The sequence below is a fragment of the Toxoplasma gondii genome, chromosome VIIb (assembly GCF_000006565.2).
Source record: "Toxoplasma gondii ME49 chromosome VIIb, whole genome shotgun sequence".
Taxonomy (NCBI): domain Eukaryota; phylum Apicomplexa; class Conoidasida; order Eucoccidiorida; family Sarcocystidae; genus Toxoplasma; species Toxoplasma gondii.
In genome coordinates this window covers 1,203,390-1,231,148 of record NC_031475.1, presented here as the reverse complement: position 1 = coordinate 1,231,148, position 27,759 = coordinate 1,203,390, and the positions used below count along the sequence as shown (strand labels likewise).

At 54.3% G+C, this 27,759-nt stretch overlaps 6 protein-coding genes across 6 annotated transcripts; 2 read left to right on the top strand and 4 right to left on the bottom strand.

The window, feature by feature from the left end:
- Nucleotides 1-155: 155 nt before the first annotated feature.
- On the bottom strand, nt 156-11,183 carry TGME49_262460 (hypothetical protein; the record flags this gene model as incomplete). Its single annotated transcript, XM_018781285.1, has 7 exons — nt 156-579; nt 1,393-1,916; nt 2,176-2,373; nt 2,998-3,267; nt 3,563-5,887; nt 6,545-6,949; nt 7,821-11,183. The coding sequence occupies 7 exons, from the start codon at nt 11,181-11,183 to the stop codon at nt 156-158; spliced, it is 7,509 nt and encodes a 2,502-aa protein (XP_018637120.1).
- Nucleotides 11,184-12,800: 1,617 nt separating this feature from the next.
- Nucleotides 12,801-13,933, bottom strand: TGME49_262470 (C protein immunoglobulin-A-binding beta antigen, putative; the record flags this gene model as incomplete). The annotated part of the gene is made up of 2 exons (XM_002365308.1): nt 13,705-13,933; nt 12,801-13,645 (listed from the first exon to the last, which is right to left on the bottom strand). The coding sequence occupies exons 1-2, from the start codon at nt 13,769-13,771 to the stop codon at nt 12,801-12,803; spliced, it is 912 nt and encodes a 303-aa protein (XP_002365349.1). The 5' UTR covers nt 13,772-13,933.
- Nucleotides 13,934-14,963: 1,030 nt separating this feature from the next.
- TGME49_262480 (dynein light chain roadblock-type 2, putative) lies at nt 14,964-16,774 on the bottom strand. The gene is made up of 3 exons (XM_018781286.1): nt 16,200-16,774; nt 15,333-15,518; nt 14,964-15,278 (listed from the first exon to the last, which is right to left on the bottom strand). Exons 1-3 carry the CDS (start codon nt 16,200-16,202, stop codon nt 15,090-15,092), a joined length of 378 nt encoding a protein of 125 aa, XP_018637121.1. The 5' UTR covers nt 16,203-16,774; the 3' UTR covers nt 14,964-15,089.
- A 1,016-nt stretch (nt 16,775-17,790) lies between these two features.
- On the top strand, nt 17,791-21,423 carry TGME49_262490 (alpha/beta hydrolase, putative). The gene is made up of 5 exons (XM_002365310.1): nt 17,791-18,609; nt 18,862-18,983; nt 19,696-19,824; nt 20,139-20,353; nt 20,961-21,423. Exons 1-5 carry the CDS (start codon nt 18,485-18,487, stop codon nt 21,150-21,152), a joined length of 783 nt encoding a protein of 260 aa, XP_002365351.1. The 5' UTR covers nt 17,791-18,484; the 3' UTR covers nt 21,153-21,423.
- A 91-nt stretch (nt 21,424-21,514) lies between these two features.
- Nucleotides 21,515-22,519, top strand: TGME49_262500 (hypothetical protein). Its single transcript, XM_002365311.1, has one exon. The coding sequence runs from the start codon at nt 21,732-21,734 to the stop codon at nt 22,251-22,253; it is 522 nt and encodes a 173-aa protein (XP_002365352.1). The 5' UTR covers nt 21,515-21,731; the 3' UTR covers nt 22,254-22,519.
- Nucleotides 22,520-22,941: 422 nt separating this feature from the next.
- Nucleotides 22,942-26,995, bottom strand: TGME49_262510 (GTP-binding protein engB, putative; the record flags this gene model as incomplete). The annotated part of the gene is made up of 2 exons (XM_002365312.2): nt 22,942-24,279; nt 24,683-26,995. 2 exons carry the CDS (start codon nt 26,993-26,995, stop codon nt 23,503-23,505), a joined length of 3,090 nt encoding a protein of 1,029 aa, XP_002365353.2. The 3' UTR covers nt 22,942-23,502.
- Between the last annotated feature and the right edge of the window lie 764 nt (nt 26,996-27,759).

The following is a 27,759-nucleotide window of genomic DNA, read 5'->3' as shown; positions in this document are numbered from 1 at the left end:
AGCGTCACCGTGGTATTGTTCTCTCTTTTCTTCTTTCGCCTCTCCTCCATCGTGTTCGCTGCCCTGTTCCCCGTTGCTGCCTCTCCTGTTCCTGCGAGTGAAATCTCTTTCTTCTCTCTCTTGTTCTTCCTCTTCGTTCTTCGCCTCACGTTGACCTAGATGAGCTTCAGGTGCTCGTCGCCTTCAGCGTAGTCCAGTTGGGCGCGAAGGCCGGTGAGTTGCCGCGTCGCTCTGCGGATTTTGACTACGAGGCTACGCCGGCATTCGCGTTCGGCTACGAGCGCAGCCTTGATTCGCCTTCTTTCCTTCTTCATCAGGTCGAGGTTTTCTTCGACTCTCTGCAGAAGAATGAACAGCAGGCGCAACTCCTTCTCGCCGCGACAGAGAAACGAATTCATTTTCTCTTGCTGAGCCGCGCTCTTCTTCTCGTGATCCTCGAGAGTGACCGCAGCAGCCTGTCTCGCCTCCGTCGCTGCACGCAGGGCATCGCGAACCACCGCATGCGCCTCCTTCTCCTTCGCATACCGGCGTCGCGCTGCTTGCTCCTGCTCCGTCAACAGCGAGACTTCCGAGTCACATCTGACAAAAGAGAAAAAACGCGGCTGCCGCAAAGTCAGAAAACGCAAAAAAAAGGCGAAAAACGAAAAACAGGCAAAGGTCAAGAAGGGAAGACACGGAACGCCTCAAGAAAAGACAAAGACAGACCGAGGAACGACAACGAGCATGCGAAGGAACGAAAACGGAGGAACCAGACAAAGGACAGCCGCACAGAACAAAGACTAAAGAAGTAAACCACGGTTAAGTCGAACGAGAGGAAACAAAGGAATGCGTTGTTCGTGAAGCAATCGAGCGTCGCCACCCTCAAGCGTTCCACCAACAAACAGCATGCACATGTCTCCGCATGCCTCCACATCTGCGTAAAGATCGCAAATGAATCACTATGCATACACACATCTATATATGTACATATATATATATATATATGTATATATATACATATATGTATATATATATATGTATATATATGTATATATATATATATATATGTATGTATATATATATATATATATGTATATGTACACGTGTATATTTTTTATGTCCAGAGGGGTGCATATGTGCATATATATATATATATATATATATATATATATAAATACGTATGTATGTATGCGTTTGAATATACGTGGCTCAATGAAGATCATTGCCAAGTCCTTTCTGAGAATCTGTTCTGTCCTCTCTGTGAAGGCAGTCGCCCACATTCACAGGATTCTTTCAGCGACACTCGGTGCGCTTGCAGTTTTTCGGAATCTCGCCAGAGAGAAGTTGAACTCGAAGTCTGCCTTTTCTGTCCGCTGACAGGAGTCTGCGTTCCAAAGGACTTCTTCCACCTACTTGCGAACATCGGTCTGGAGCGCGTCGGCCTTCTTGAGGAGACTCGTACGATTGGTCTGCTCAGAAATGGAGACTCGCAGTTGCTCGAGCTGTCTCTCATGCATCTCCACTTCTCTTGTCGCAGATTCTACCTGGTCTTCTAAAACCATTGCCTCATGGTATCGCGCCTCTTCTTCGTCCTCGCCTTCGCCCAGAGCGTCTCTCCTCGTCGCCAGCAGACTCTCCAACAGACGAAGAAAGCGCAGACAGACCTCGCCTCGCGACGCTGGCCAACCTGAAGAAGCGGAGGAGGAAGGCGGTGGGGGTGCGGCGTTTGTGTCCGGTTCCGAGGCGGAGACGAGACGAAGAATTTCAGGAGTCGCTTGCACTCGAGAGGGCAGAAGACGGACAAAAGGCGTGAGCAGTGGCCAGTTGTTCTCCTCACTCAGGTCTGCGGGAACCGCCGTTTGTTGCTGCGAAGAAAGATCCAGCTCCGGGGAGGCGGTGGCGGACTTTTGGCGGCTATTCAGCGCAGCTGTGTATGCCTAGGAAAGAGCGACAAGGAACAAGGCGCACGGGCATGCAGCGAAACGCAAGCAGTTCTGCAGCTACACCTCAACCTCTCATGTCTAGATAGGTTGAGGGAAGAGCGAAGACGGAGGCAGACGCTCGAGCCGAGTTCGAGTTTTCGAAAGGCAAACGAAGAAGAGCGCAGCCTCTAGTGTCTAAGTCCCTTTTAAAGATTTACAAAATGCAACGGAGAATTCATAAACGTTCAAAGTCAAGCCTTTCGCTCTCTCTCACCTCGAGTGCCGCAGCGAGCTGCTGCACCTCTGCCTCGTCCTGCGTCCTCTGCTGAGATCGTCGCTGAATGTCCCCGCGAAGCTGGTCAAGCCGGAGTTTTGCCTCGCCGCACTGCTCGCGAATCCGACTTAAAATCTGCATGCGGTACTCCACCTGCTCCTCCAACTGCTGGCGCCGTTGCGGAGCTGCCGCAATGAGCTGCACAGAGCAGAGAACGAAATGTGGAAAAAGCTCCCATATCACGAGTAAAGTCATAAAGCGTCAGACTGATTCGCCTAGGCGTGAGGTATCCAGACCTCTCGGCCTCTCTGTGACTCTGTGCCTGCTTCTCCCGTCTACTTCTCGGTCTCCTCTTGACAACTTTTCTACATGCCCAGGCTCGCGCGTCGACAGGCGTAGAGGTCGGTAGACAAAGAGCGATACGTACGAACGTACACACACGTAGATACAGATAGAGACACAGGCTATTAGACAGATGGAGACAGGTGAAGGGGGAAGATGGATGGACGGATACAGATAGAGTCAGCCATTATAGAGATATACCGATGGACATATAGACAGGTACACACACCGCGCGACAGCCTGGGAGACATCGAGTCGATTTTAGGACGACGCTTACACATAGACTTTGACAAACGCAAACATCGACAGATAGATCGATAGATAGAGATCGATAGATAGATCGATAGATAGAGATCGATAGATTGATACTGTCCCAGATATGTCTGCACAGAGAGACGAAGGGTGAAACGAATGTCGATGGACTCCAGAAGAAGGACGTAAGAGGCACTGGCTCTGGACAGCGAAAGAGGAGAGGCGTACATGTTCGACTTCCATCCATTTGTTGCGGGTTCGCATCGCCTCTCGTTTGGCAGCGGCGCTCTGCTCAGTGCATGCTTGGAGAACTTGGTGCGCCGCGACTTCTTGCTCGTTTTGTTTCTGCGCTGCATGCATCGCCTCGTCCTCCTTCCGCGCCTTCTCTGCGAGCGAGGAAGAAAGCCTTCGGTGGGTCGCGTCGAGGGCAGGCAGTGCCGCAGACAGAGGCAGAACCTTTGTAGTGCACAAATGCTCCACAGAGCTCGCGTACAGGTGCTGCGAGGAGACACAGCGGAAAAACGAAAGACAAACAGAACACAGTGGACGAAGCGCATGCAGAGACCGCGCGAACAGGGGAAAAAGAGCGAGGTGGAGAAACAGCGAAAAAGAGAGGGAGAGAAACGCAGAGGTTAAAGGAAGGAAAGAAGCGGCGACACAAAGCTGGAGAACCTGTAGAGGCACTCTACATGATCGACGCCCATCAGAGCCGGAGAGACAGAAGGCAGTCCATTGATGAAGATAACTGGACGCACCGCAGTTATGCTCCTCTCTGGGTGTGCATGTGCCTTACTACACTCTCGAGTTTCCCGCGGGTATTGGTCAGAAACGCGACAGCATGATTCGTCTGTCTCTTCATCTCCCTTCGCGTTCTCCTGAGTCGCCCTAGCTGCTTGAGAAACGTCCAAATGTCGTCTTCTCCTCTCCGTTCCACTGGCCTCTCTCCCCGATTTCTTCGTCGTCTCCGCTCCTCGCTCTCGTCCGTAGCTTCCTGGTCTGTTGCGTCCGCTGGCTCGTCTCTCCCAGGTCTCAACGATGGCGAGCCCGGAGGCAGGTGAGAGCAGGACGAACTGGAGTCGAGTGAAGCGGAAGAAAGGCGAAGAGCAAGCGGGCTATCGCAGCTCTGTGCATGCGCAGGCTCCTCATCGCCCCAGTCTTCACTGGGTGTCTTCTCGGCCGAGCGTCGGCGTCCTTCCGCCCCGCTTGCCTCAAAACTCGCGGGAGGTCTCCGACTTGCCCAGCGAGGGCCGCTCGGCCTCCAGATGCGGAGGGAGCTTCGCCGACAAGCCACGAGCTTCTCCAGAAACTGGAATTTCTTCTTCTCCGCCTCCAGTCGCTGTTTCTGCGAGTCGCCCTCTTCCTGGACTTGCTGCAACAGCAGCAGACACCCCGTCATCCTGCCTTGGAGCAACGCGATGTCGAAAGACGAAAAGGCGATGCGCGAAAAGCTCGCCTCTGCGTTCTGCTCGACCCTCTCACTGTGCGTCTCGAGACGCACTTGAGACGACGACGAAGAGCACGAAGGAGACGAGAAGAGAGAAGATGAATCTGTCCCTGGGATTGCTACCGGCATTTCACCGGGATCTCGGTTTCTCTCCCGTGCCGACCGAGACGTCGCTCGATGTTCCTGGAGTTGCCCGGCCTTCTTCTCGTCTCTTCTCGCCCACTCGTGGTCTCCCCAGGTGTCTCCGACAGACATGCGAGAAGCCTCAGCCTCGCTTGGCCTCTGTCTCCCCTCTCGCCCTTCACCGTCTCCGTTCACGCGCTCTGTGGCCGCTCTCTCTCCACTCCAGTGCTCTCGTTTTTCCTCGTGGTTTCCCTCTTCTCTTCGCTGTCTCCCGCTCTCTTCAACTGCGTGCGCCTGCCGGTCCTCAAGGTTGGGAAGCCGGCCTGTGACCCGCTGGTCTCGGCCGTCGCGTTCGCAGCCTGCAGGCGTCTCCGCGCAGCCGAGCGAGGGTTCCAGGCCTACCCCACAGCTGTCTCCTGTTTCCGAACTCAGAGGCCTTCTAGGACCTGCCGCTTCGCGAGGGAAGACCTGCGCCTGCCAGCCTGGGAGCCACAGAAGCACGAAGGCGGCGAGGCGCTGCAGAGGAACGCTGGGGCTCTGCTGCAGAAGGCCAAAGAGCGGCGGGAGGAGGCGACGGAAGGAGAGAAGCGTCGCCAAGTAGCTCTCGGGGAGGCTGCCTAGCGGGAGCGAGTCCTCAGCGACAGGCGCGGTGCGGCGCGGAGCTCCTGCACTGGGGAAAGCAGAAACGGATGGACATGCGGGCGGGAGGAGGGCCGGCACGAGAGATGAAAGGAAAGGCAAACCCCCGCGTCCGAGCAGAGGCTGCGACGAGAGACAGCGGAGACGGCGAGCGCCACCGCGAGAAGAAAAGGAAGACGACTTCTGAGACTCGCGATCTCCACCCACAGGCCTCGCCTCAGACGCGTCCCTCACACCCGGTGGATCAGGAAACAAAGGCAATCCGAGATCTGTGTGTGGCAGGTCTGGCGACGCCTCAGGGATCCGCGAAACCTCGCCGGGCGAGGCCGCCGCGGCGCAGCTGTCGCCGGGAGACAGCGGGTCTCTTTCGCAGACGCCGTCTGTTGCCAACGGAAGCGTTGCAAACGTCTGTCGCACCGAAGAAGGAATAGGAGAGGACGTCGCGTTTGTGAAGGCAGAAGGCGAAGCAGACGCAGAAGCAGGAAGTTGACAAATCAGGAAAGAGGGCCGTTCTGCGGCTTTGCAGGCGCCGACGTCGCGGACGTGACTCCCGTCCTCTCCGCCGCCTTCCCTGTCTGCCTCGCGCCTCAGACAGGCAAACAGCGGACTCGCTCGGCTGACGAGGAGACCGAGCAGCCAGCAAACAAAAAAGCAAATCTCCATCTCACACGCAGCCCTGACTTCGCACGTCTCTTCCTGTCGCGCTCCGCTGCATGAAGGCGAGAGCACAGACGGTGGAGCTGGCGACGCGCGCTCTCCCTTTGAGGATGGCGAGAGTGGAGGAGAGAGAAGAGACGGCGTCCCCCGGTGCGAAGGAAAGGAAGAGAGAGAAAGAAGAGGAATCAAGCGAGGCACTACGTGTGGACTGAGGAGGTAGAACAAGAGGTCGCGGCTCAAGCCGCAGCTCGGCAGCTGAGAGACAAATCAAAGAGGCACGAAGCACGATTTTTCCTCGAATCGCGGAGCTCGAAGCTCTGAAAAACAAAGTGAAACCCGCAGAGGTGAAACGCAAGATACAGCTTCAAAACGTGAAGCCTTAACACATCTACAGATATATACATATACATATATACAAATATACATATACACATATATATACAAATATATACATATATATATATACAAATATATACATATATACAAATATATATATATATATATATATATACATATATATACATATATATATATATATATATGTTAGGGTATAGGTAAGCTTGTAATAACACGACGTGGATATGTGTGGTTGCGTGTATATTGTTCTCGATACATAGAGAGTCGACGCATCTCTGCGATTGAGCGTGAAGCTTCCCATGGATCACAAGGTTGACAAAAAGCTTGAATAAATCGTCGAGAGGCTGAACCCACCGGCTGCCACGAATCTGTATATTCTGTCTTTGTTTCTTGTCTCCTAGCATGTGCGGCTTCTTTCCCTCCGAATCTCTCTTCTGTCCTCCATCCGACCTCGTTCTCTCTCCGCTTCTACGCGGTGTCTCTTTTCTTCTCGCTTGCTTCTCATTGTCTTCGTCTCGCTGTCTTTTCGTCGTTTTCTGTTTCTTTTTTCCACACCTCGGCTGCATCAGGTTGCTTCAGTGCGCGCATAACCAGGTGAAGCGGGAGAGTGCCGATGGCCTCCGCGGCTTGTCTCGCTCGCGCATGCACGTCCTCCCTTCCTTCGTCTCCGTTCGCCGCCTCTCGGTGGGTCGTCGCTTCGGCCTGAGAGGCCTCGTGCAGCGCTTCGGAGCGGCCTGAGAGCCCCAGGGAGGGGAACGCGGATTTCTTCGACAGACTGTGGGAGAGAAACTGCCGGAGGCGGGCGCGGTGCCGGCCGTCTTCCGCGAAGAAACTCGAGGAGGTCGAACGCAAAAGCGCCGACAACAGCAGCGCGCAGAGCACGCGTGAGGCCGTATCGTGGCGACACTTGTAAAGCAGCGACAAAGTCTCCAGGCCGAGAGACTGAGGACTCGTCAAAGCCTGTCCACACGCGCATAACATGTCATTGCGCAACGGATCAAACGAGAGAAGAAGAAGAAAGAGAGGAGAAGAAGAAAGAGAGGAGAAGAAGAAGAAAGAGAGGAGAAGAAGAAGAAAGAGAGGAGAAGAAGAAGAAAGAGAGGAGAAGAAGAAGAAAGAGAGAAGAAAGAGAAAAGAAGAGAAGCGAGCCTGCGTGTGCGCGGCACAGGCGGCAGAAAAAAAGACACCATATCGAAGAGCCAGATGGACGCGGCGAGTTGACGCCAGCTGCCTCGTAACCTTCCAAAAAAAATGTCAGATGAACAGAACAGGAAAACCACGATCCGACCTGTGCAGAACTGGAGTTGATTTCGTTCGTGTGCAGATTATCTGAGGTCCGCTGCGCCCCCCGCCTTCTTTCCCCATGGACCTTCCCTCAGGCACACCCGCGCTTTGATCTATCGTCCCACGAGCCCGTACCGCAGACTTACACAGATCGCTCTATACATGAGCATAAAGAAAATACATTCACGTATAGGTGTGGACAAATGTAAATATATATATATATATGTTCCCGCTTTCATATGTATATATATATATATATATATATTTTCATATGTACGTGCATCTCTGTATCTATATAAATAATATATATATATATATATATATATATAAGCGCACATGTGTATGCAAATGAAAGGGCGCGCGACAGCAGAGGAGTGGGAGGCGAGATTGAGATTTCCAAGGACGGTACTGGTACAACGAGATTGCGAAGGGTCGATCTTGGTGTTCGAAGAATTTGAGAATCGAAATATAACGACGCAGCGATAACTTTGAGGGACGGAGTCTTGCCGTGTGGAGAGAAGCTCCCGCGCACAGTCGCGCGACTTACGCGTCCGACGCCCACGAGGGGGAGAGCGATCCAGAGGAGAAGCGCCACGAAGCAGTGAAGGCGGCCCTTGAAAGCTCTGCGCAGCGCCTCGTTTGGAATCGCGAGGGCAGCGCATGCAGCTTGTCTCCGAGGGAGAACGTCACTCTCGCGTATCGAGCTCTCCCCCTGCAAGGCGCCTTCCCCACTGTCTCCTCGGGCGCCGCCGCCGTCGCCCTTGGGGAACTCTCCAGAAGCGCCTGGCAGAGGCAGGCAAGCTTCGCTGCTGGACTGACCGGAAGCGACAGAATGAGAGACAGAAGAGAAAGCAGAGCCGTGAGAACCTGCGGACCCCTGACGATCTGGGGTACAGCTCCCGCGTGCATGCAGACGGGGCATGTTTCGGTGACGCAACGGACTCTGAGAGGCCCTGCTGACACACAGTCCTCGCTCTTCGTTCTTCTCTTCTCCCCGTCTCCTCCGGTGCCAGCGACGGCGGGCAGCACCTGAGAAAGCCGCCTCCTCAGAAAGGTCCGCAGAGTCACTGGAGACAGACGAGGCCGAGGAAGACAGAACGGAGCCGCGGAAAACGCGCCTCCTGCCTCGCCGTTTTCGCATTTCAAAAACTCGCGCACATGCGCCCGCGACCTCCAGAGTCCTGTCGCCAGGTACACCCGACAGAGGCAACATACAAAGCAGCATGCGGCGCATTGCACGACGATGCAACGCAGACAAAAGAGAAGACGAAGTGCCTTCTTCTTCAGAGAGAAAGCTCTCGAAACTTGAGTTGGAGCTCGTCTCCGATTCGTTCGCAGAGTCTTCAGTGGCATCGGTGTCGGGCTCGTCCGATTCATTTTCGGACATGTCTGGAGTTTGCCTTGAGTGGCTTTTCTTCTCGTCGGCTCTACCGACGGCTGCCTCGCTCTGTCTCTGTCTCTGTTTCCGCACGGATTCTTCGCTGTCTCTGTCCAACCAGGTGTCTCCTTCCTCGCCCCAACCGCTCCCTGACCCTCTCCCATGCGCACCGGCCTTCTCCCGCGGGCCTCGGGAGCCGCTCTGGGACGGCCGGCGTCTCTCGGCCGAACCGCGGTCTCTCCGTCTGTCTCCACGCGGTCCGATGTCCTTTGATTTTGCCTCGTGGGGACTGTTGACCGAAAGACTTTTTCGCGTGTGCTGCATGCGCAGGAGGTCTCGAATGCGCAGCAGGCCCTCCTTCGATTTCAGAAAGACCAAGAACTCGTTCGGGCATAGCTCGATCAGTCTGGCACAGAGACGCATGCATGCATCGGCGACTTCGACGAGCACGCGCACATGGGCCTTGCAGGCGACGTCCTGGCTGTTCGCTTCTTGGTCGTCTCCTGGAGAACCTGTCGTGGACGCGGACAATGCCTGCCGCTTGATCTTCCTCACAAGTCCTCTGTCGCGTCTCTCCGCCTCTCTGAGCTTCCCCTCTTGAGTGCAAGAAACGCCGTGGATGTCTTCTCTCGGCTCTCGACCGCCTCGCCAGGTCTCCTCGGCTTCGTCGGATGAGGAACAGACTCCAGAAGCGCATGCATCCCCCGACTGAGGAGAATAGGCCGTTCTCAAGATTGGCGCTTCGCGGGTGCCGGGAATGCGAGGAAACGCCGAAGGTTGGGAGCTCCGCATGCGCGGGAGATTCAATCTGGAAAGGTCCCGATAGAGTTCTGCATTGACCGACGCGGCTGTGTATTCCAGGAGGCGAAAGACCAGCTCGAAGGCGTGCGCCTGGACGAGGGGCCGAAGGAGACAGGAGGGGGAAACAGAGAGAAGGAGACAGAGGAGATCGACGACCTGCAGCTGAACGCAGGCTGGGAGGAAAGGCCCATCGGCAATCATACAGAGAAGTCGAAGAACGAACTGAGGGTGACCAAGACGCCAGAGTTCCACGCGATTTCTCGGCTCTTCCGAGTCTCTTTGTCCACAGCGGCGGGCCTCAACACCCGCGGGGTTGGATATCGCCGCCGAACTCGGATCTGCAGAAGCACGCCAAGATTTCAGAGTCTCCGGCAAACGAGTTGCCTTCTCTCCCGCCGGGCAGCGAAGCTGATGTCCTTCAGGCGATGAGAGGCACAGCCGGAGCGCAGAGAAGTCGAAGGAGGCGCCTCGATCTCCGGGGTCCGCACAGAGCCACTGAGCCTGTGTGGGTTGCGGATCCATTCCACCGTCTCTGCCATGCCGGTTGCCTTCTTCTCTGAGGCCCGCCGCGAGCTCGCGGATGCCCCACAGTGTCTCCTGCATGACCCGTAGAGCCGCGGCGTCGTAGCTGCCACTGCGTCTCCTCGCCGGGGTGGTAAGAAGGAAGAAGCGCGCGAGAAGCGCAGCGGCCGCGCTGGCCTCAAAGAAGGCCCAGAACGGCGGCAGGAGAAAGACCTCTTCGCGGAGAAGAAGAAGGTGCAGAAAGCGCTCGAGTTCTCGTCGTCGCTCCTCCACAAACGCAGGGTCCATGTTGCCAAACAGTCGCTTGGCGGGCAACGCAGACACCAGCGACTCCTTCGTCGCGCATGCGCCCCGACATGCGTAGGCGCAAGCATCCCCGCGCCCGAGCCAGGGGGCACGTTGACCAGAACAAGATGGCGAAGCCAAGAACGGATTTGCAGGACTTTCCTCGACGCTCGGAGTGGAGTCGTTTTCTTCCTCGACAGCAGGAAAGCGAACAGACTGCCCGCCGACAGAAACGACGAAAGGAAAGGGCGGAAAAGAACGGTGTGTATCGCGCGCCTCGTCTTCGCCGTTGCTTGCAGGGACAGACACACCGGCTTCTCCACCCTCCAGTCTGTCTCGGTGACAGTGACGCTCTGGAGACCGCGAGTGTGGCCTGTTGTCTCCTAGACGAACTCCTTTCGGCCAATCGTTTCCACCTCTGCCAACCGGATCTTCTAGAGAGAACCCCGGAGCAGTCGCACCCCGCATCCCCCATGGTCCCGAACGGTCTCCGCCGGCGCACCTTGCCCCGTTGGGGCCCTGGGGCTCAGCGCTGGGTGTCTGAGGTTCTCGGGAGCATGGCGGAGGCCGAGGGTTCGTGGCGCAGAGAACGTGGGCGCGAGGATGAGAGAGAAGCCGGTCAAGATCCTGAGCGAGACGCTCGAAGTCGCGAAAGCGACGGCGAACAGTGCGGATGACGCCCATGTCGGAGAACTGAACCAGATAGCTGACGTGGGTGAGCCAGGCTCCAGTGTTCACCACCTCCGCCCTCGGAATCGCCACAGAGAACGGAATCGGGGCTTCGTCGTGGATAGGCTGACTCGCAGGAGACACGTCGCCTTCCTCCGTCGTTGAATCTGTCGAGAGGCAGTCGTACGTCTCAGGCGTACGTGGGCCCTCAACAGCGACATCTTCGCCAAGGGGGCTCGTGTACAGCCCCATCATTGCGCTCGGAGGTTCTGGAACGGTCAAAAAGAAGAGCGGGCAAAGGACCCGCGATTCAATTGTTCAAAGACACTCGCGCCCCCCAAAAATAGTAGAACACCGTCGAGGGCCACAGCACAGCGGGCACAAGGAAACGCCGAGCGAATACTCGACAGAAAACATGGGACGTTAGCGCACTGTCGTGCAAGCTGAAAGACTACTCACAATGACAGGCGGTACCTCTAACTCAGAACGGATCACGAGGCACGGTGCCGATGAAGTACCGCTGGAACTACGGTTCGTAGCCAGTGCCCGTCTGGGCAGGGGAATGCTGCTCGAATAAGCAACATAGCTCTCAGCCTAAAATTACAACAGCAACGAAGAGACAAGAGCGAGAAATCTTCTGAGGGCTGCGCACTTTAGATCGCGTCTCTTCACATTTGGCGTAGAGAACAACACACGACAGGCAAGCCACGGCCGTTTATACGGTGCAAAACATACGGAGCAGCTGCCTTCATTGGCGTTTGTACGTCATCTGTGCTCGAGTTCCAAACAGTTAAAGCAGCATCAAAGTCCCGTTAGACAAGAAGACTTCGAACTGCCCAACACAACTGCCTCCTCGACCCAGAAGACATGAAAGCAAATAATCAGGCTCCGTCCACAGACAGCATTTGCTCATCATAGATCAGTGCCCGTGAGCACGTGTGCAAGGCTAGCTTCTGCCAACCACCAAAACTCGGATAGAGATCCAAAATACAACTTGGGTGTGCGCGAAAAGGGCTTGCAAGGGTTTATTTCCGCATGCGAGTTTTTTGACCAGCGGCTTTTCGAGCGGCCAGCCTTGGGAGGTCCCAAGGAAACTCCTTGCTGTGCAAGAAAATATTCTATCAGACGCTTTCTTTTCTGCCCACATGCACCTCCAAACATTCACCACTGGAGTATCAAATTCCCTGAAAGGTGTGTAACTGGTCTGTCATTCGCGCTTACGGGGTCGTAACAGGGAAGCGTGTCCAGCTTGTCTCCATGGGCACCCTGCTTGCAAAACACTACTCCGTTGTCATTGTCTTGTTTTCTCGACGTAACACTGTGTATCTTGCCACATGTAAGATTACAATTTCACTAACGCAGCTGATGAATGTAATTTGGAGGAAGTAAATCTGCTATTGTGTTATCTGTTTCTTAGTCCGTCTCGTGTGGCGGGCCCGCTGGCTCCGCAGCCACATCCTCCAGCGAAGCCACGCACAAGGCAAACGTCGGTGAACTCCGCAAGTGACCATCACTGATTGTGCTACTAACCCACTTGCAAACACTTTTTGTTCAGATGTTTGCTTATGTTTGCCGTCGAAGGCAACAAAATTACTGCGTAATCAGAAGTCAAGTTGAAGGACAACTACGTGACTGCAGCATCCTTCGGCCGGCAGTACACGGTCCACCTCAACGTTAACAGCTCGTACCGCAGAAAGAAGACGGTCATATTTATGCGTATCGGGGAAGTCAGAAACGCACATCACCAACTGTCAGTTCCCTCGTATGCGCGGTTCAGTATAGAGTCCTCGAATAAGTCAATACATTCTCACTATAACTATGGAGATACAGCCATTTGTCAATATACATTTTCTCATCAAGCCAACAGGGTTCTCAGAAAACTCCAGATGGCTTGACCAGGCTTGTCAGGGAAGCAGCTTCTGGCTTGATTAGGTCAGAGAGCGGGGTAAAAAACTCCTTGAGTCCGGAAAGGACGGTGTCCATATCGCCAGAATATGGTAACTTTGCCATGAACTCGTTACTAGAGAATTTCGGCATGTCGGCAATACTGGGCATGTCTGAGAGCCGGGGCATGTCGGCAATACTGGGCATGTCTGAGAGCCGGGGCATGTCGGCAATACTGGGCATGTCTGAGAGCCGGGGCATGTCTGCAATACTGGGCATGTCTGAGAGCCGGGGCATGTCGGCAATACTGGGCATGTCAGCAAGCCTTGGCAAATCTGCAAGCTTTGGCATCTCAGTGACGTTTGGCATGTCTGGAAACTTTGGCATGTCAGCTATCTTGGGCATCTCCGGAAATTGCGGCGTATCAGCCATCCTGGGGATTTCTGGAAACTGAGGCATGTCAACCATCCTAGGCATCTCTGGAAACTGTGGAATGTCAGCCATTCTGGGCATATCTGATAACTTTGGCATCTCAGCCATCTTGGGTATATCTGATAACTTGGGCATCTCAGCCATCTTGGGTATATCTGATAACTTGGGCATCTCAGCCATCTTGGGTATGTCTGATAACTTGGGCATCTCGGCCATCTTGGGCATATCCGAAAACTTCGGCATGTCCGCAATTTTCGGAAGTTCGGAGAGCTTTGGTATTTCTGCCAGCTGTGGCAGCTCAGCAAATGGCGGTAAATCGGAAAGCTTTCCTGTTTGCCTATCTGGGGCGCTCATCTCGAATTCTGTTGGGGTATTCATTGCCTCTACAGGCACGTCGGCCCCTGATATGTTCAAAATGTTTCATTTGAGCCTTCGTTGATCATATTCTAAGTCTCCTTACCTCGTACTCCAGTGGTGGCAACCACGCAGGCTACGGCAACTATGACACAGTTCATCGTGCGACCCATTTTAACTCCTCTCGGCAAATGTGTCTACCTGAAAGGTAGGTACTACTTTGTTGCAAATATCCTATCAGGCAACAAGAAATCTACAAAGCGTTGCAAATGGACAACCCAGATACAGAAGATCGATTGCCTACTGACACGTAAAGCTCTTTTCAAACACTGAGCATCAGACTGTGGTGGAACGCGCCGTCCCTAATGTTGCATAGCGGTGTCATTGTGTCTGTACACCTGAGCGTCACAGCAATGAAGCGACTTCGTTTGAGAGGGTCGAGCCTCCGTTCGAAAATCGTATGCAAGAGACGTTGCACGTATTCCTGATACAGCTTCCGCAGTGAACCTTAAAGACTAACGAAGGTATCAACGGTGCGTGCAACACAGTTCGTGGGCAAGCGAAGGCCTATTCAGCTGCAGTAGAAACGGAATTAGAGCATGCTGTGGCAGGGGGGTCGTCAACCGAAGGTGTTCCCATCCGCTTCGCGCTGAGGGTGCCTCTACCATTCACAGGACAGACCACGTAACCACTGACTCGAAGCTGACGTAGTCGTCCGTCTGCAGAGGACCATCACTTGTTACGTCCTGCACAACCAGATTTGCCATTTTCTTCCATTTCTGCCTCTGCCTTCTTTGACCCGCAGGCTTTCGGCCATGTAAAAACTCGCTACCCACGAAGGTTTAGTAAGGGTCGTCAAGCAACCGCAGGTCATCTGTTTCCAAGGGCAAAGACAATGTGCGATCGTGCGCAAAAAGTGTCCTATCCAGGCGTGCACTTAATTGTGCGCTTGGTTGAGCCCGTAACACAGTTGCCGCAGGCACCTGCAACTTGATCCTGTAATTCTTCTGTAGTGTCACATGCAGTGACGTCTACGCAAAGACGGTCGTCTCGTTCGGCCTTCTGCATTCCGCGCCCGCCACTCTCGTGCAGCTCGCGACATAGTTGGCGCCATCAGACATGTAGCGCTCTGTGGTCGACTGCCGCGATGGACTGGATAGAAGCACTCTAACTCTACGGATCCTAGTCATTAGAGAAGGGCCTTTGAACTCAAGCAACCATGAGGTCATCGCAAACATATCTGAGTCTGGAATTGATCCCAAATTTTACTTGCGCCTCGATCCTTCACTTCCGAGTATTGGGGGAAGTCATGAGCTTCTGCGGAACCCAGTTGACGACCGCAGATGAGGTGAGACAGTAACCATCGTTGCTTCCAGAGAAAAAATTAACAAGAGGGTTCGGTGACAGTTGCTTGGACGCGTTGCGAAAGCAGACAGGAAAAAAGTTTTTATTAGCGGATCGATCCAACAGTGGACCGATCTCCGCAAGAAGTCAATTTGCCGTTCCTTGCTCTGAGTTCGGGTCTTGGATAACAATCAGAACGTAATCTTTGTCTGGTGCAACCAGAATCTCATGCTTTTTGGACCTTATCCGCAAAAACGTCAGATCATTCTGCAGCAATCCGAAACCACACGAGAAGATACAGTCGAATTTGAACACCGGAAAAAACGGCAGCCGAGTCTGTAGTGCTGCTTCAAACAGTTCAGGCGTGGGTTACGTGTCACTACGGCTCACCTGCGGGTCAAGATCTCTGACGACGGACCGAGCCTTGGCGGCTAACTGAGAAATCAGTGCCGAGTACTGGGCAGTAGTTTGACTATCCAGAGTGGATCTGATCGGTACGCCATCGCTGTTGACGATTACAATTCCACAGACGCCCTTGTGCGTCTTAATGCGATTCAATGTCTCTTCGACTTCTGACTGTAAACACATCACATGATTTCATTTCACACGTGGAATCGCGTAAGTAGTAATCGGCCAGTCATTTCGCTGAGAAAATATTAGATACTGCCACAAGGCAACTAATACCCGTTCGCTGTAGCAACACCGAGGCACTCGACTTGCATCACCACGTGATACACGAACCCGTGAGAAGGCCACGAGAACTAATCATCGTTGCCTGCAGCTACCGAGTAACTTCGCGTGGCCTTGCACTAGGGGAACTCTTTCCACAGACGACACAGCGCCCATATGAAGGACTGAGTTCGCCGCGTTTTTTCAATCAGGTATACACGCTGCAGGACCAACTGGCCAGTCAGTGCTTGAGTGATTTCCTCGTCCACAACTGTCCATGACAGTCTCTGTGAGGCATCCGTTGTGCGGTGTTGCAAAGGCTGAATATCCATGTGCCAACTACGTTAGAAACGCCGAAACACTCAGACCATTTTTGCACCACCGGAGGGAACGCTCAGATATGAGAGTTGACGAAGGTTCGCGCGTGCATTGAACCCTCGCGCTGAATACCCTACACCCATAGAAACAGGAAAGAAACTCCGAGCTGGTCAGAGCCATTTCGTCCTTCCACTCGAGCGGTGCCAACAAGAATCGCAGCGTTGCACCAAGAGTTACCCTGGTCCTCTACAGCCGCCACGAGATGCTCACCATCTTCGGACGAATCCCGTCACCTTATAGTCGGCAGCTCAAAGTAGCCACGGAGTCTAAGAGAACACAGAAGCTGGTCTCAGGCAGTTGAGAAGGCGAAGACCTCATGAGACAAACATGCTCTGCGTAATTATTGTGGAGGCCTCGTTGCACGAAATACGCCGGCATGAGTCCACCCGACAGCGCCTCAGGGCCGGCAAAATCGAAAATTGAGCAGCCAGGCACTTTCGCACCGAAGACGTGGAATGCCAAGCCTTTATCGACGGAGCAGAGTTCCGAAAAACACCCTATCACGGACGGTGGTACGGCATGCTTCTACATCGCCGAATGTCACATATTTCAGCTCAGACAACCGTGAAGGAAATAACAACTCAGGAGATCTAGCTGTCGAAGGAGGTCGTACCAGAATCAACGGTTAAAAGGTCAGGCACTGGTGCTGGACCATTTTAGAGGCACTCTACTGCTGTGTTAAGCCTAAAAGAGCGGCGCCTCTTAAGGTAGCCACTAGCACCGAGAGAAGAAGTGCGTGGACGAACAGATGCTGCAGTTTTCCTTTTCGACGCGTATCCAGTTTTGTGAAAAAGCGCGTGTCATAAAGAATCCGCCGCAACCGAGCCTATATACGGACAAGACCCGGTGTTACGGGTCTCATACCGCGGAAAACCCGTGTCCTGATCACCCTCCCGGTGGCACGGTGAGAGCGTTGACGACTGACGCTCTGAAACGCCCTTTCCTTCTGCACACTGCATTTCACTAATGCCTCCTTCACCAGGAGACACATTAGCTGCAAGGAGATGGACCAGCTGCAACGAGCGAGGAAAAAACGGGAAGGAGACTCAGCAGGTGTGGAACTCTCGGTGTTCTCCGCCAGCCGGCCGCGTCTGCACTAGCGAACTCCTGCTGTACTGCGCGCATGAGTAGAGTCGAGAGTAGGTGGGCCGTCCTCGAACGCGGTTATCACGTGCCTTCGTCTCGCTATTCGGGATGTAGCTGCCATATTCGCGGTCTTTCTACGGCAAGTTCGCTCCTGATCTGTAGAAACTTCGCTGTCTCGGCACATCTGGTTATATCCACATCGAGAGAAGAAGTACGCGTCACCGCTTGTCGCCGCGGTAATCGGGGACCGCGTTTTCTTCCGGGGCTGCGTGCCTCCGTTTTCTTCCCTCTCCATAAAAATGCAGGGGTCTGGAATCTCCAAGCGCCTGAGTTTTGACTTCCGATTTCACCCTAAACCCTCACGAATCCTCTCGTAGCGGGACGGAGTCGTGGCGGGCGTCACCGCCGGCAATCGCCTCCCCGAACTCCTCTGTAGCAGTAGGCGGCTTTGCGTACTGACACACACTGGCAAATCAGCTTCCTTCCTTTGCTTTTCCCCTCAGATGTTTTCAAGCTACCACAGCGCAGCTGTACCGGAGACTCGCATGCGTTGTCGGCCTCGCCTTCCCATATGGTCTGCTGGCCTATGTACTTGGTACCCTTCTCAGCGACCTCTGGCTTGACTTTCCTGTGACGTTTTTCGGACTGGGAAGGTGTGCTGAAAAGGTTCACTTCCCGAATCGTGTGCGGGGTGTTTTGCCGCAGATTCTTGGCCCGATTGACTAGGTCTGCTTGAAGTCGCACCTCCTCCGTGCATCGTGTTGGGTCTCTTCTGGAAGGCCGCACGATATCAGCGGCGCATCTCTCCTGAATTCCTCCACAACGGGGTTCTCCCAATATTGTCCCCAGGTCCTGGACAGTCACACCTGGGCGTGAAACACACTGGATGTTCGCCGATTCAACCTAGGAACACGACCGCATGTACAGATTTTTTGCCCCGTGACCATGTGCTGTAAAGAGTGAGCTCGGCGACTGGTGTCAACTTTACGAAACGTCCTCTGTGATCGCGAGGTGCTCCCGCGACGTTCTTTTAAGAGTGACCTTTCCTTTCTCCATTTCAACGGTCTTTGAATCAGCCGAGTTCGGAGGCACCATCCGGATGTCGTCTTCTGACGGAAGAACCTCTTCCACGGTGGAACGATCCGTCGAAACATCATCTTGACTTGCGTCTACTCGTCGTCCTTTCAAAATCCCTTCTCGTCCCCTTGGTCCTGCGTTCTTCCCTCCTCCTGGTTAGGCCCCTCCCTCCCCCCTTGCAATTCTTCCCCAGAAGTCTCTACTGGTTGTTTCGGACCGCTGAATCGCGACAGGCAGCTACACTGAGAGGAGGAAAGGCGCAGACTGAGAGGATCGCGAAGAAATGAATCGTTTTCTCTAGTCTACTGCGAAACTTCTCGGTGTTTTTCGAGATGGGGAACGCTCTGAAGCGGATGGTTTTCCAGCCGCCATCGCCGCCCACGTACGAGTGCGACGCGAGTTTCATCTGGCTCACCACTCGAAGACGCCAGCGGATTCCGGCATTCTTCATCGACATGTAAGGGTTTTTCCGGAGTCTTTCGCCCTCGTCGTTCCCTCCTGGTTCTGACCTCTTCACTGCTGGCTTCTGACTCTCGCATTCTGTCTCTCCCCTCCGGGATCCACGTCGCTCGCTCCTCGCCTTCCTCATGGCATCCGCTGGAGTGCAACTACAAACTACGCGGGAGCCACTGGAGTCTGCATCAGGACGCGTCACCGTCTGAAAGATCTCATATTCGGTTTCCCCAGTTCTTGCTGTGTGGCTCTTCAGAGGGGCAAGCCTCACCATCATCTTCAGTCACGGAAATGCAGAAGATATCGGCATGGTCATCGAGTACTTCAAGGAGGTCTCCCGCCTGTGGAACTGCAATTTCTTTGTCTACGACTATGTCGGTAGGTTTGCACCTGTTACAAGTTGTCTTGTCCGCTTTCCTCCGCCAGACTGGACTCTTGTCCTTAGCTCCTTGCCTCCTCGTCCAACTCTTTGCTCTTTTCCTTCATTCCTCCGCGTACTTCTCGACGCTCATTGTCTGTTTCTGTTGGATTCAGGAGCTTCTTTCCGAAGCGACTCGTTCCTTGCGCTTCCTCGCCACCTGCTCTGCTCCTCTGTTCCCCGGACCTCTTGCTTCTTCTTCATTTGTCTGTCCTTTTTCTCCGTTTTGTCTCGATGAGCGAAAACACCCAAAGCCTCTACGTATCCTCGTTCCACTCCTGCTTCGCAGCGCAGCCAGTGTTTGTGAGTGCGGCGATCGGCCGTCCGTCTCAGCAACTTTCCTTCTCCACCGTTTGTCCTTCGTGAACAAGCGCAGTCTCCCGTGTCTGTACTCCGGGACGCGATCTCTTTTCCTTCTCACAAGTCTCTGGATTTCGGTCTGTGTGTCTCCCGTTCCTTTCCGTTTTCCCTTCTTCGACTCTCAGTTGTGTCTCTCGCCTCGATTTCCTTCTCACCTCTGTTGTGTCTGTGATTCTCTCTTCTCACCTTTCCTCTCTACCCTTCCTTCTTCCCCTCCCTGTCTCCTGTTCTCTCTTCTTTTCTTTCTTCCTTTTCCCTGCCTCTCTCTTGTCCGACGTTTCCGTTGGCCTCTTGTTCGTTTGATCTTTCCAGGATATGGGCACAGCACAGGGAAGCCGTCAGAGCAGGGAGTGTATGACTCAGTGGAAGCGGCGTTCGAGTATCTGACTCTTCAGCTTGGCTTGCCGGCGAGTTCGATCGTCGTGTATGGCCGTTCCCTTGGTAGGAAAAGAGGCCCGTGTTTGTTTTTTGTGTCAGGCACGAAGGAAGTCCTGTATGCACCAACCCACCGTCTTATGCGCGGTGGCGGAGGTATCCATCTCCTCGTCTTTTTTCCTCGTTCTTCTCCTTCCGCGTTTCTGCCTTTGTTCCTCGTTTCGCTCTCCGTTTCGTCCTTAGTCTCTCGGTCCCATTCTTCCCTGCTTTTTCCGGAAACATCCACCACGCGTTACCCGTTTCGCTCCCCATTCGTTTTCCTTCGTTCACCTGCTTCCACAGTTTCTTCGATATTGTGCTGCCATGCGTTCTTCTTTCAGGCACCGGGGCCTCCTGCCACTTGGCGTCTCGCCACCGTCTGGCGGGGATGATTCTTCAGAGCGGACTGACGTCCATCCACCGAGTGGGGCTGAACACGCGCTTTTCGCTGCCAGGAGACATGTTCTGCAACATCGACAAGATCGGGAGAGTGGACTGTCCAGTCTTCATCATTCACGGAACGAAAGACGAAATTGTTCCTGTTCACCATGGCATGGTAAGGAGGCGGTTGCGGTGCGCTGAGAGACAGAACCCCTCAGCAGCTGGCACCTCGTCTCGGCTTCTTCGCTTCAGTCGACGAAACAGGCTGAAAAGAAGGGACTTCTGTTTCCACGATCAATCAAACCCGTTTCGTCTGTGTGCCGCTTCCTCTGTCGATCGATACATCCCGTTTCATTCACATGTCTAGACCTACGTCTGGGAAAACTACGACGTCTATCTCTCTGGGCCTGCATCTGCATCTATCCACGTATGGAAACGTACGTCGAGACCGACGTGTATCTTCCTGTCTAGATCGATACCTCGTTATTAGAGGTCTACCTACCGAGATCGATCTTTGCCCCTTCGTCTTAGTGTCGACGCGGGCCGGCCAGTACCCACTGAGATGCCTTGATCTCTGTCTCTCTTCTCATCTCTCTACCTGCCGATTCACGAATGTACCTCCTCCGCAGATCTATGTCCCAATCTCGGTAGATCTGCATCGGCTTCGCTGTGTCTATTTGGATCGTTCTCTTCGTGCGTCTGGCTTTCTCCGTCTCTCTTCGTTACAGGGAGACACCTCTGCGTCGATCGTTTCAAATGCGCATGCATTTGCTTCTTTGCAGGAACTGTACAATCGCTGTCCCTTGAGCGTAACTCCCTACTGGGTTGAAGGCGGTGGACACAACAACTTGGAGCTTTTGGGTCGACGAACCTTCTACGAAAATGTCGCTCGCTTCCTCAAGTTTGTTCGAGCTCGAGAGACCCCGGGTGTCCGTTCAGGTCCCCTCAGTTCCACGGCGCGTCTCGTCAGATGAAGCTCTGCGTGCCATCAAACTTCCTCGCGGGCGGTCGTCGTCGCCGAGAATCCGGTCTGCACCTCAGGCCTGACTCGTTCGCCACACCCACGCGGTGAAGCGGACATGATGAGGGAGCTTCACGTCGACCGAAACAGATGGGGGTTCAAACATACATGCGTAGACCTACAGCTAGGAAGTACACGTAGAAGTATAGGCGCATGCAGAGTTCGTCTAGAGAGGGATATCGGGTGTTGAGGCAGGCGCGACAGAGCGAGAGAGGTCGTGTCGTGAGAAATGCTCTTCCCATTGTGCTCGGTCAGTGTAAGAGGGAAAGCAAAACGCGCATGGGGAGAGGGAGGAGAGAGCTTAGAAAGCAGAGAAGGAAGAGCGAGAGGGAGAAGAGAGAGAAAGGAAGAAACTGCTGCTGAGGAAGGAGGCGGATGTGTGTCAGACGGAGGGAGGGGCACAGTGTCGCGCGGCAAGATTGGGCGAGACAGCGCGAAAGCCAAAGACATGCCGCACTGTCGCGAGGAAACTCCGGAAGTGAGAGGCAAGAGAAAGGAACTGTCGAAACAGGTTCGAGTTTGATATGCGTGCATGCGCTCGTTTTTTCCTCGCGAGAGGAGGTCTTCTCTTCTGGGACTCAGGCTCGGACTCACAGGCTACAGGGAAAATGTGGAAAGAGATCCAAGGGAAGAAACTATTGAAAGGTTCAGGGAATATGAAATGCCTTGCGTGGCTCGCTGGTGGGTTCGCGTCTCATTTTCGTTCTTCGACTTCCGACTGCATGCCTCCGACGCGTGCATGGATTTCCTGGAAAGCGCTCTGTCGCATGGTGCGAGTTGCGGAGTTCCAGGGCACAACTGCGTTTCGTCTCGCGGCTTGGGAGACGTCGTGTCTCCTTCGGCCTCGCGCGAAGATGCGGAGACGCCTTTCGGCTGGCGAAGAAGGCATGCACCTTGTGTGTCTCGCACTTCGACACAGCGGAGAGCGGAAACTACGCATGCGGCCTTGGAGCGAGAACCTAAACATCTGGACGTTTTCCAGCCTGCGGGGAAGAACGCGGGAGAGCCATGCATGCATCAACTGAGTGCTGATGGGCACTCTGGGATTTCCTAAAGGGACGGTTTATGCGTTGGTGCATGCGCCTGCGTGTGTGTCGGGGGATACTTCGTCGTATGAGCTGTCGTGACCCCTCTTTTAACAAGTGTGAAATGCAGAAGGAGGGCGGAGGAGGCTCTTTGTCTCTCGTGTGAGTCGGCTGTGGTCCTCCATGTAAGAAAGCGAGAGGATCCTGCGTGTCGAATCTCCTCACCGGTTTGTGCAAAAAGATCAGAACTTCCTGGTCCAAGAATCGGCCAGTTGTGTCTCAATGTAAGGGAGATATACAGGAACGGAAACGAGCTCTTGTTTCCACTCTCTTGGTCGCTGCGTTCCTCGCACTCACTCTTCTTCCTCACACTCGCTCTTCTTCCTCTCTCTCACTTCACTTTCTCTTTCTCTTTCTCACATGTTTTCTTTCTTACCCATCATACGTAACTCTCACGGGGCACCTTACTCACTCTCGCTCTCTGCCGTCCTTCTCTCTGTCTCGCATTCTATTTCACCTTGTATCTTCCGTACAGTTTCTCTCTTGCTCACACTCGAACCCTCTTTCGGTGGTGCGTTTCTCTTGGGACTTCCTTTCGCGCTCCGCTCGCTTGTAGAAAGCGTCGACTTGGAGGGAGACACTCGCGAGCTTCATCGTTTCTGTTCCAGTTCGCAGGGGAGCAGGGTCAGACGAAACTGAAACCGAGTCAGGTGCGTGTTTTGGTGACCAAAGCTTGACAGAAAAAACAATGTTGTCTCGCAGAATGAGGAAAATGTCCCGACCTGGTTTCAAACCAGATGCAAAGCACTGCCTGTCTCTCTGCACTCCCGGTCCACTGGACTCCCTTTGTTCAATTGTAATGCCCTTAAAGCAACACAACGACGGAGATCAACTCACCCTTTCTTATCTCCTCCTGTGTTCCACCCTTCTTCGTCTCCGCTTCCTCGTCGCCGCGCCGTTTTTGTAAAACTCTCAAACAGCTCTCTCTGCTTTCCAGCCACCCTCCTCTTCTCGACACACACCATTTCTTCCCTGTTGCGCCGTTTCCTGGCTTGACAAGCCTCGTCGTCTCTTCTCGTTAACAACTTGAAAAAAAAAATACACGTGCGATTGCCGCGCCCACCCCGCACTTGCGCCCACGCTGAAAAGGACTGGCAATTACGAAACTCGAAAAAAAGAAGAGAACGCAAAGTCGGCGTCGTGACGCACGACAATTCAACAACGTCAATCGAGAGTGTCTCGCGCCTTCTCGCCCTTTGACGCCAGAGATAAAACTGGCTACATCCCGAATCCCCAGAAAGGCTCCTTCTTTGTTTCTTTCTTCCGAATCTTCCTCTGCTGCCCTTCCTTGCCATCCAGAAGCTTCCCACTCTCATGCGCTCTCTCTTCTTCTCGCTCTCCGTCTCTTTCTGAGAGTGTGCTGTCTTCATCGGAGGTTCGGACGCCGCTGCAGGCGTCGCATACTTTTCTCCAGAGTTCGGCGATGCCTTGGCCTGTAGCGGCCGAAGTGAGGAGAACTTGGATCGGCCCTTCGGCTTCAGAGTCAACGTCGCGCTTTCCCGGCGCTCGAAATCCATCAATTGCAGGCAGTGCCCGCAACGCGTCCTTCCTCTTCTCCCTTTCTTCTCGCTCTCGGAGTCTTCGTCCTTCTTCTCCTTCCAGTCCATGCATGATGCCAACGCGTTTCTCCGTTGCCATCGACTGCGGCGCCGCCGTCTCTCCGCCGTCTAACACACCCGTCGCTTCCTTCAGCCTTTCGTCCTGCAAAGACGCTGTCTCCGCGGCCGTGCCGTTCGCTTCCGTTGTCTCTGCTGTGCGCCCCGCTTTCCCTGGCTTCTCTTCTTTCGCCTTCGGGCGTTCGCTCCCAGGCTCCTCATCGCCCTCTGGAGTCTCAGCGTCTCCTTTATCGGAGACGCGAGCCGCAGAGAGGAGAGCAGGAGACACAAAGTTGAATCTCCGCACAGCTTCTGGTTCCCCGCGAGTGCCTTGCAGCCGCTTGAGGATTGGCGGGAGACTAAACAGCTTCGGATAAAAGGACAGCTGATTCAACAGATTCTGAAAAAAGGAAGCGAGACACACACAGCAACGAAGCCAAACATCGGGGGTTCGCCTCCTGGAAGAAACAGAAGGAGGTGGGTGGAAGACGCAGGCGAAAGAGCAAGCAACAGAGGAAGCAGCAAAGACTGGAAGTAGCACAGGAAGAAGCAAAGACTGGAAGAAGTCGAGAAAGCAGCGGTGGAGAAGAACGCCAGAAGGACGAGGAGAAGAATGAGGGGGAAGCCGGGGAAGAAGCAAGAAACGGACACAAAGAGGGGAAAGAAGAAGCCGCGAGCATCCGAGAGAAACGCGCCCTCTTGGCGAGACGGAAGACTCCGACGCTGCTACCCTCCGAAAGGTATGCACGCACCTGGAGAGACTCTCCGACAGAGTGTCTGTTTCGCCTTTCTCTACCTCTTACCTCGAGGTCTTTGGCGCCCAGGCAGTCTGCTTTGGTGACGACAAGGAGGGTGGGGACGCTCTGCGTCGCGAGCCATCTGAGCATCTCAGCGTCGTGGTCTTGAAGGCCAAGGCGTCCGTCGACGAGAATCATGAAGAGGCGAAGTTCGTTTCTCTTCTCCACGTACAGCCTCACGTTTTTGCTCAGCTGCTGCGACTCTTCTCCAGACAGGCCCTGCGTGAAGCCGTAGCCAGGCAAGTCCGCAAAAAGCAGCAGCCCTCGGTTCCCCGTCGCCGTCAGAGGCACCCCACTGGGGTGCTTCCCCTGCTGCTTTCTGGGGAGCTGTCTGTCTCGCGTTGTGTGCCCTGTAGACTTTCGCGTTCGGCTGCGCTTTCCCTTTCTCTCGAGACTCCCCTCCGATGCACAACCGCCAAACGCCTCGTACAAGTTGATGCTGCGGGTGCTGCCCGGGCGTCGAGAGACGCGCGCCATCTCGAGGCGAGTGCGACCGCGATGCTTCTTCTGGGTGTACAGACACAGCGCATTCAGCAGCGAGGACTTGCCCACGTTGCTGCGGCCCAGGAAAGCTACCTCGGGAAGCCCCAACGAAGGCAGCGCCAACTCCTGGAGAAGGCGAGCTCGCAGAGACACTCGAGTCAAATCCGTAGACGCAGACGCTTCTTCGCCTTCTTCTCCTTCTCCTCCTTCTCCTTCTCCTTCTCCTTCTCCGTTTTCGTTTTCTCCTCGTTCCTCTTCTTCATCTTCCGAGAGACAGGGCTGCAGGATGTCAACAACTTGGACGCCTTCGGGGCGTTCGTCATCGCCTTCGGTCCCTTCGCACTGTTCCGCCTGTGCGCGTTTTGCGGCCTTTCTCTCCCGCCTCGTTTCGTGTGGAGACAAAGTGTCTCCGTGGCTACCAAATGCACCACTGCTTGCACCCTTGGAGGTACAACGGGTGGCGTCGTTTCTCGGTTTTCCGGGCTCCTCGTCGACCTCGCCTAGGCCTGTCCAGGCCTCGCCTACGTCTGTCCAGGCCTCGCCGTCACACCTGGCGCTCTCGCGCTTCTCCCTCGTTTTCCTCTGTAAAGACGGGAGCCCAAACGAGCCGAGAAAGCGGACGCCTGAGACCAGCGAAGGCCGCAGACGCCCCGCAGGCAGACGCACCAAGGCGCTCCCCTTCAGCACGCTCAGCGCAGCGGGGATGGGCAGCCCCAGAGGCGCGGCAGCGCATGCAGAGGGAACGAGATCTGAAAACAGGTTCTTCGCAGAAGCCGGAGAACGCCGCAGCGCCGCCAGCAACCATGGTGGCGGCAACCGAGACACAAACGAAGAAGAAGGGGAAGAAGAAGGAGAGGAAGAAGAAGGAGAGGAAGAAGAAGGAGTGGAGGAAGAAGGACGGAGAGGAGACGGAGATGAGCGACGGGCGGTCGGGACTGCGGGAGGCGGAGGCGGCAGATGAGGATTCGGTTTTCTTATTTGTTTCGAGTTCTTCCTGGGTTTTGACGGACTTGAAGATGAACGTTTTTTCGACTTCTTTTTAGCATTCTTCGCGACTCGTACCGGAGACGCAAGCCCCGCAATTGCATGCGTTGGCGACAGTCGGCTGCTGTGGCTTCTCAGCACAGAGAGAGCCTGACGAGAAGATACCGAAGAAGACGGCTGAGAAGGAGACCGAGACGGCTGAGAAGGAGACCGAGACGGCGATAGTGACGAAGACAGAAAAGACGAGACAGAAGAAGACAGAGGCGAAGATAAAGACACGGAGAGAGAAGTGCGTCTGGAAGAAGACAAAAAAGGAGTTGTAGAGGACAGAAAAGGAGACGGAGTTACAGCGTTGAAAGAAGAAGAGACGGGGGATCGCCAGAGAGAAAAGGGGGACGTCTGGACGCGAGGAAAAGAGAATGACACAGGGAGTCCGGAAACGGAGAGTGCATTGTGCGAGAGAAAACCATCGTGGATATGAGAGACAGAAGAGAAGCAGCAACACAAAGGGCAAAGAGAGGAAGAGAACGAGAAGAAGGCAGAAGGGAGAAGTCGGCAAAGAGAGAAGACCTCCGTGCCAGTCCGCAGATGTAGAAAACGAACTTTACTCTCGAAAGAGACACCCGAGAGAGAATAAAGAGGCGAGGGGGACAAAGACAGAGGAAACAGGGCAGGAGAGGATAAGCACGAGACAGGAAAAGGAAAGATAAAACTGCAAGAGAAGAGCGCCAAGAGAAGTAGAGAGCCGCCTGTCATTCTTCGATTTGACTGCATGCGGGGGCCGCGAAAGCCAAGCAAACGCCAGAGAAGGGACTTCACAAAATGTCGAGGAGACACCACACGTTCGCCCATATTTCTCGGATGGGACAAAGAAATCAAAGAGTCGAGAACTTTGCAGCGCGCCGAGCCGCAAAAAGAGCGACAGCAGAACTCAGCGAAACCTCACATCTTCCTTTTTTATCTGTCGAAAGGCTCGCTGTCTGGAGTCTTTTCACCGCAGCTGTTGCAGCGTCTCCTTCTCTCTCTCGCCTTCCGAGGATGTCTCTTGCGTGGAGGATCCTTTGATGGCCATGGAGTTTCATTTTGTGTCTCATCCATTAACGAGCCTGTATAAGCTCGAGGACTCCGCGTCGACCCAGGAGAAAAACCATGCTCTTTTGGGCATCCAAGACGGATTCGATAAAAAATCACAGGCGACTCCTGGCGTCAGCGAAGAGCCTTTGGAACGACAGAGAGAAACCAACGGCCTCCCTCCACGAAGGCCTTTCGCGCTCGAGACTGAGGAGACATCGCGAGAAAAGGACCGACATAGAGAGAGAGGAAAAGAAGAAGCCGAGAGAGAAGAAGCTGAGAGAGAAGAAGCTGAGAGAAGGCCGTCTTCGTAGCGCGCGACAAGGAGACAGAGGAGGCTTTGTTTTCTTTCTTTGGAAGCGATGGAAAGCATCGATGGGGGAAATCGAGGTGAAAATGAGGACTCGGAAAAGACAAGCGCGAGACGGTCTGTTCACATGTCTCCTTTTCTCTTTTTTTTGCATGCGGAGTGCCGTGTGTATTTTTCCGTTGCATAACGCTTCTTCTTTCCTTTTTCGATTTTGGTCCGGATTCGTCTGTACGTG

What these genes read in the sequence shown, in the direction of transcription:
- TGME49_262480 (XM_018781286.1), bottom strand. An exon ending in TCAGAGATCTTGACCCGCAG is followed by an intron (nt 15,279 to 15,332) that starts GTGAGCCGTAGT and finishes GCAGCACTACAG; the next exon opens with ACTCGGCTGCCGTTTTTTCC.
- TGME49_262490 (XM_002365310.1), top strand. Translation starts at nt 18,485, where the DNA reads ATGGGGAACGCTCTGAAGCGGATGGTTTTCCAGCCGCCATCGCCGCCC. An exon ending in CCGGCATTCTTCATCGACAT is followed by an intron (nt 18,610 to 18,861) that starts GTAAGGGTTTTT and finishes GTGGCTCTTCAG; the next exon opens with AGGGGCAAGCCTCACCATCA. An exon ending in CGTGTATGGCCGTTCCCTTG is followed by an intron (nt 19,825 to 20,138) that starts GTAGGAAAAGAG and finishes TTCTTCTTTCAG; the next exon opens with GCACCGGGGCCTCCTGCCAC.
- TGME49_262500 (XM_002365311.1), top strand. Translation starts at nt 21,732, where the DNA reads ATGCGCTCGTTTTTTCCTCGCGAGAGGAGGTCTTCTCTTCTGGGACTC.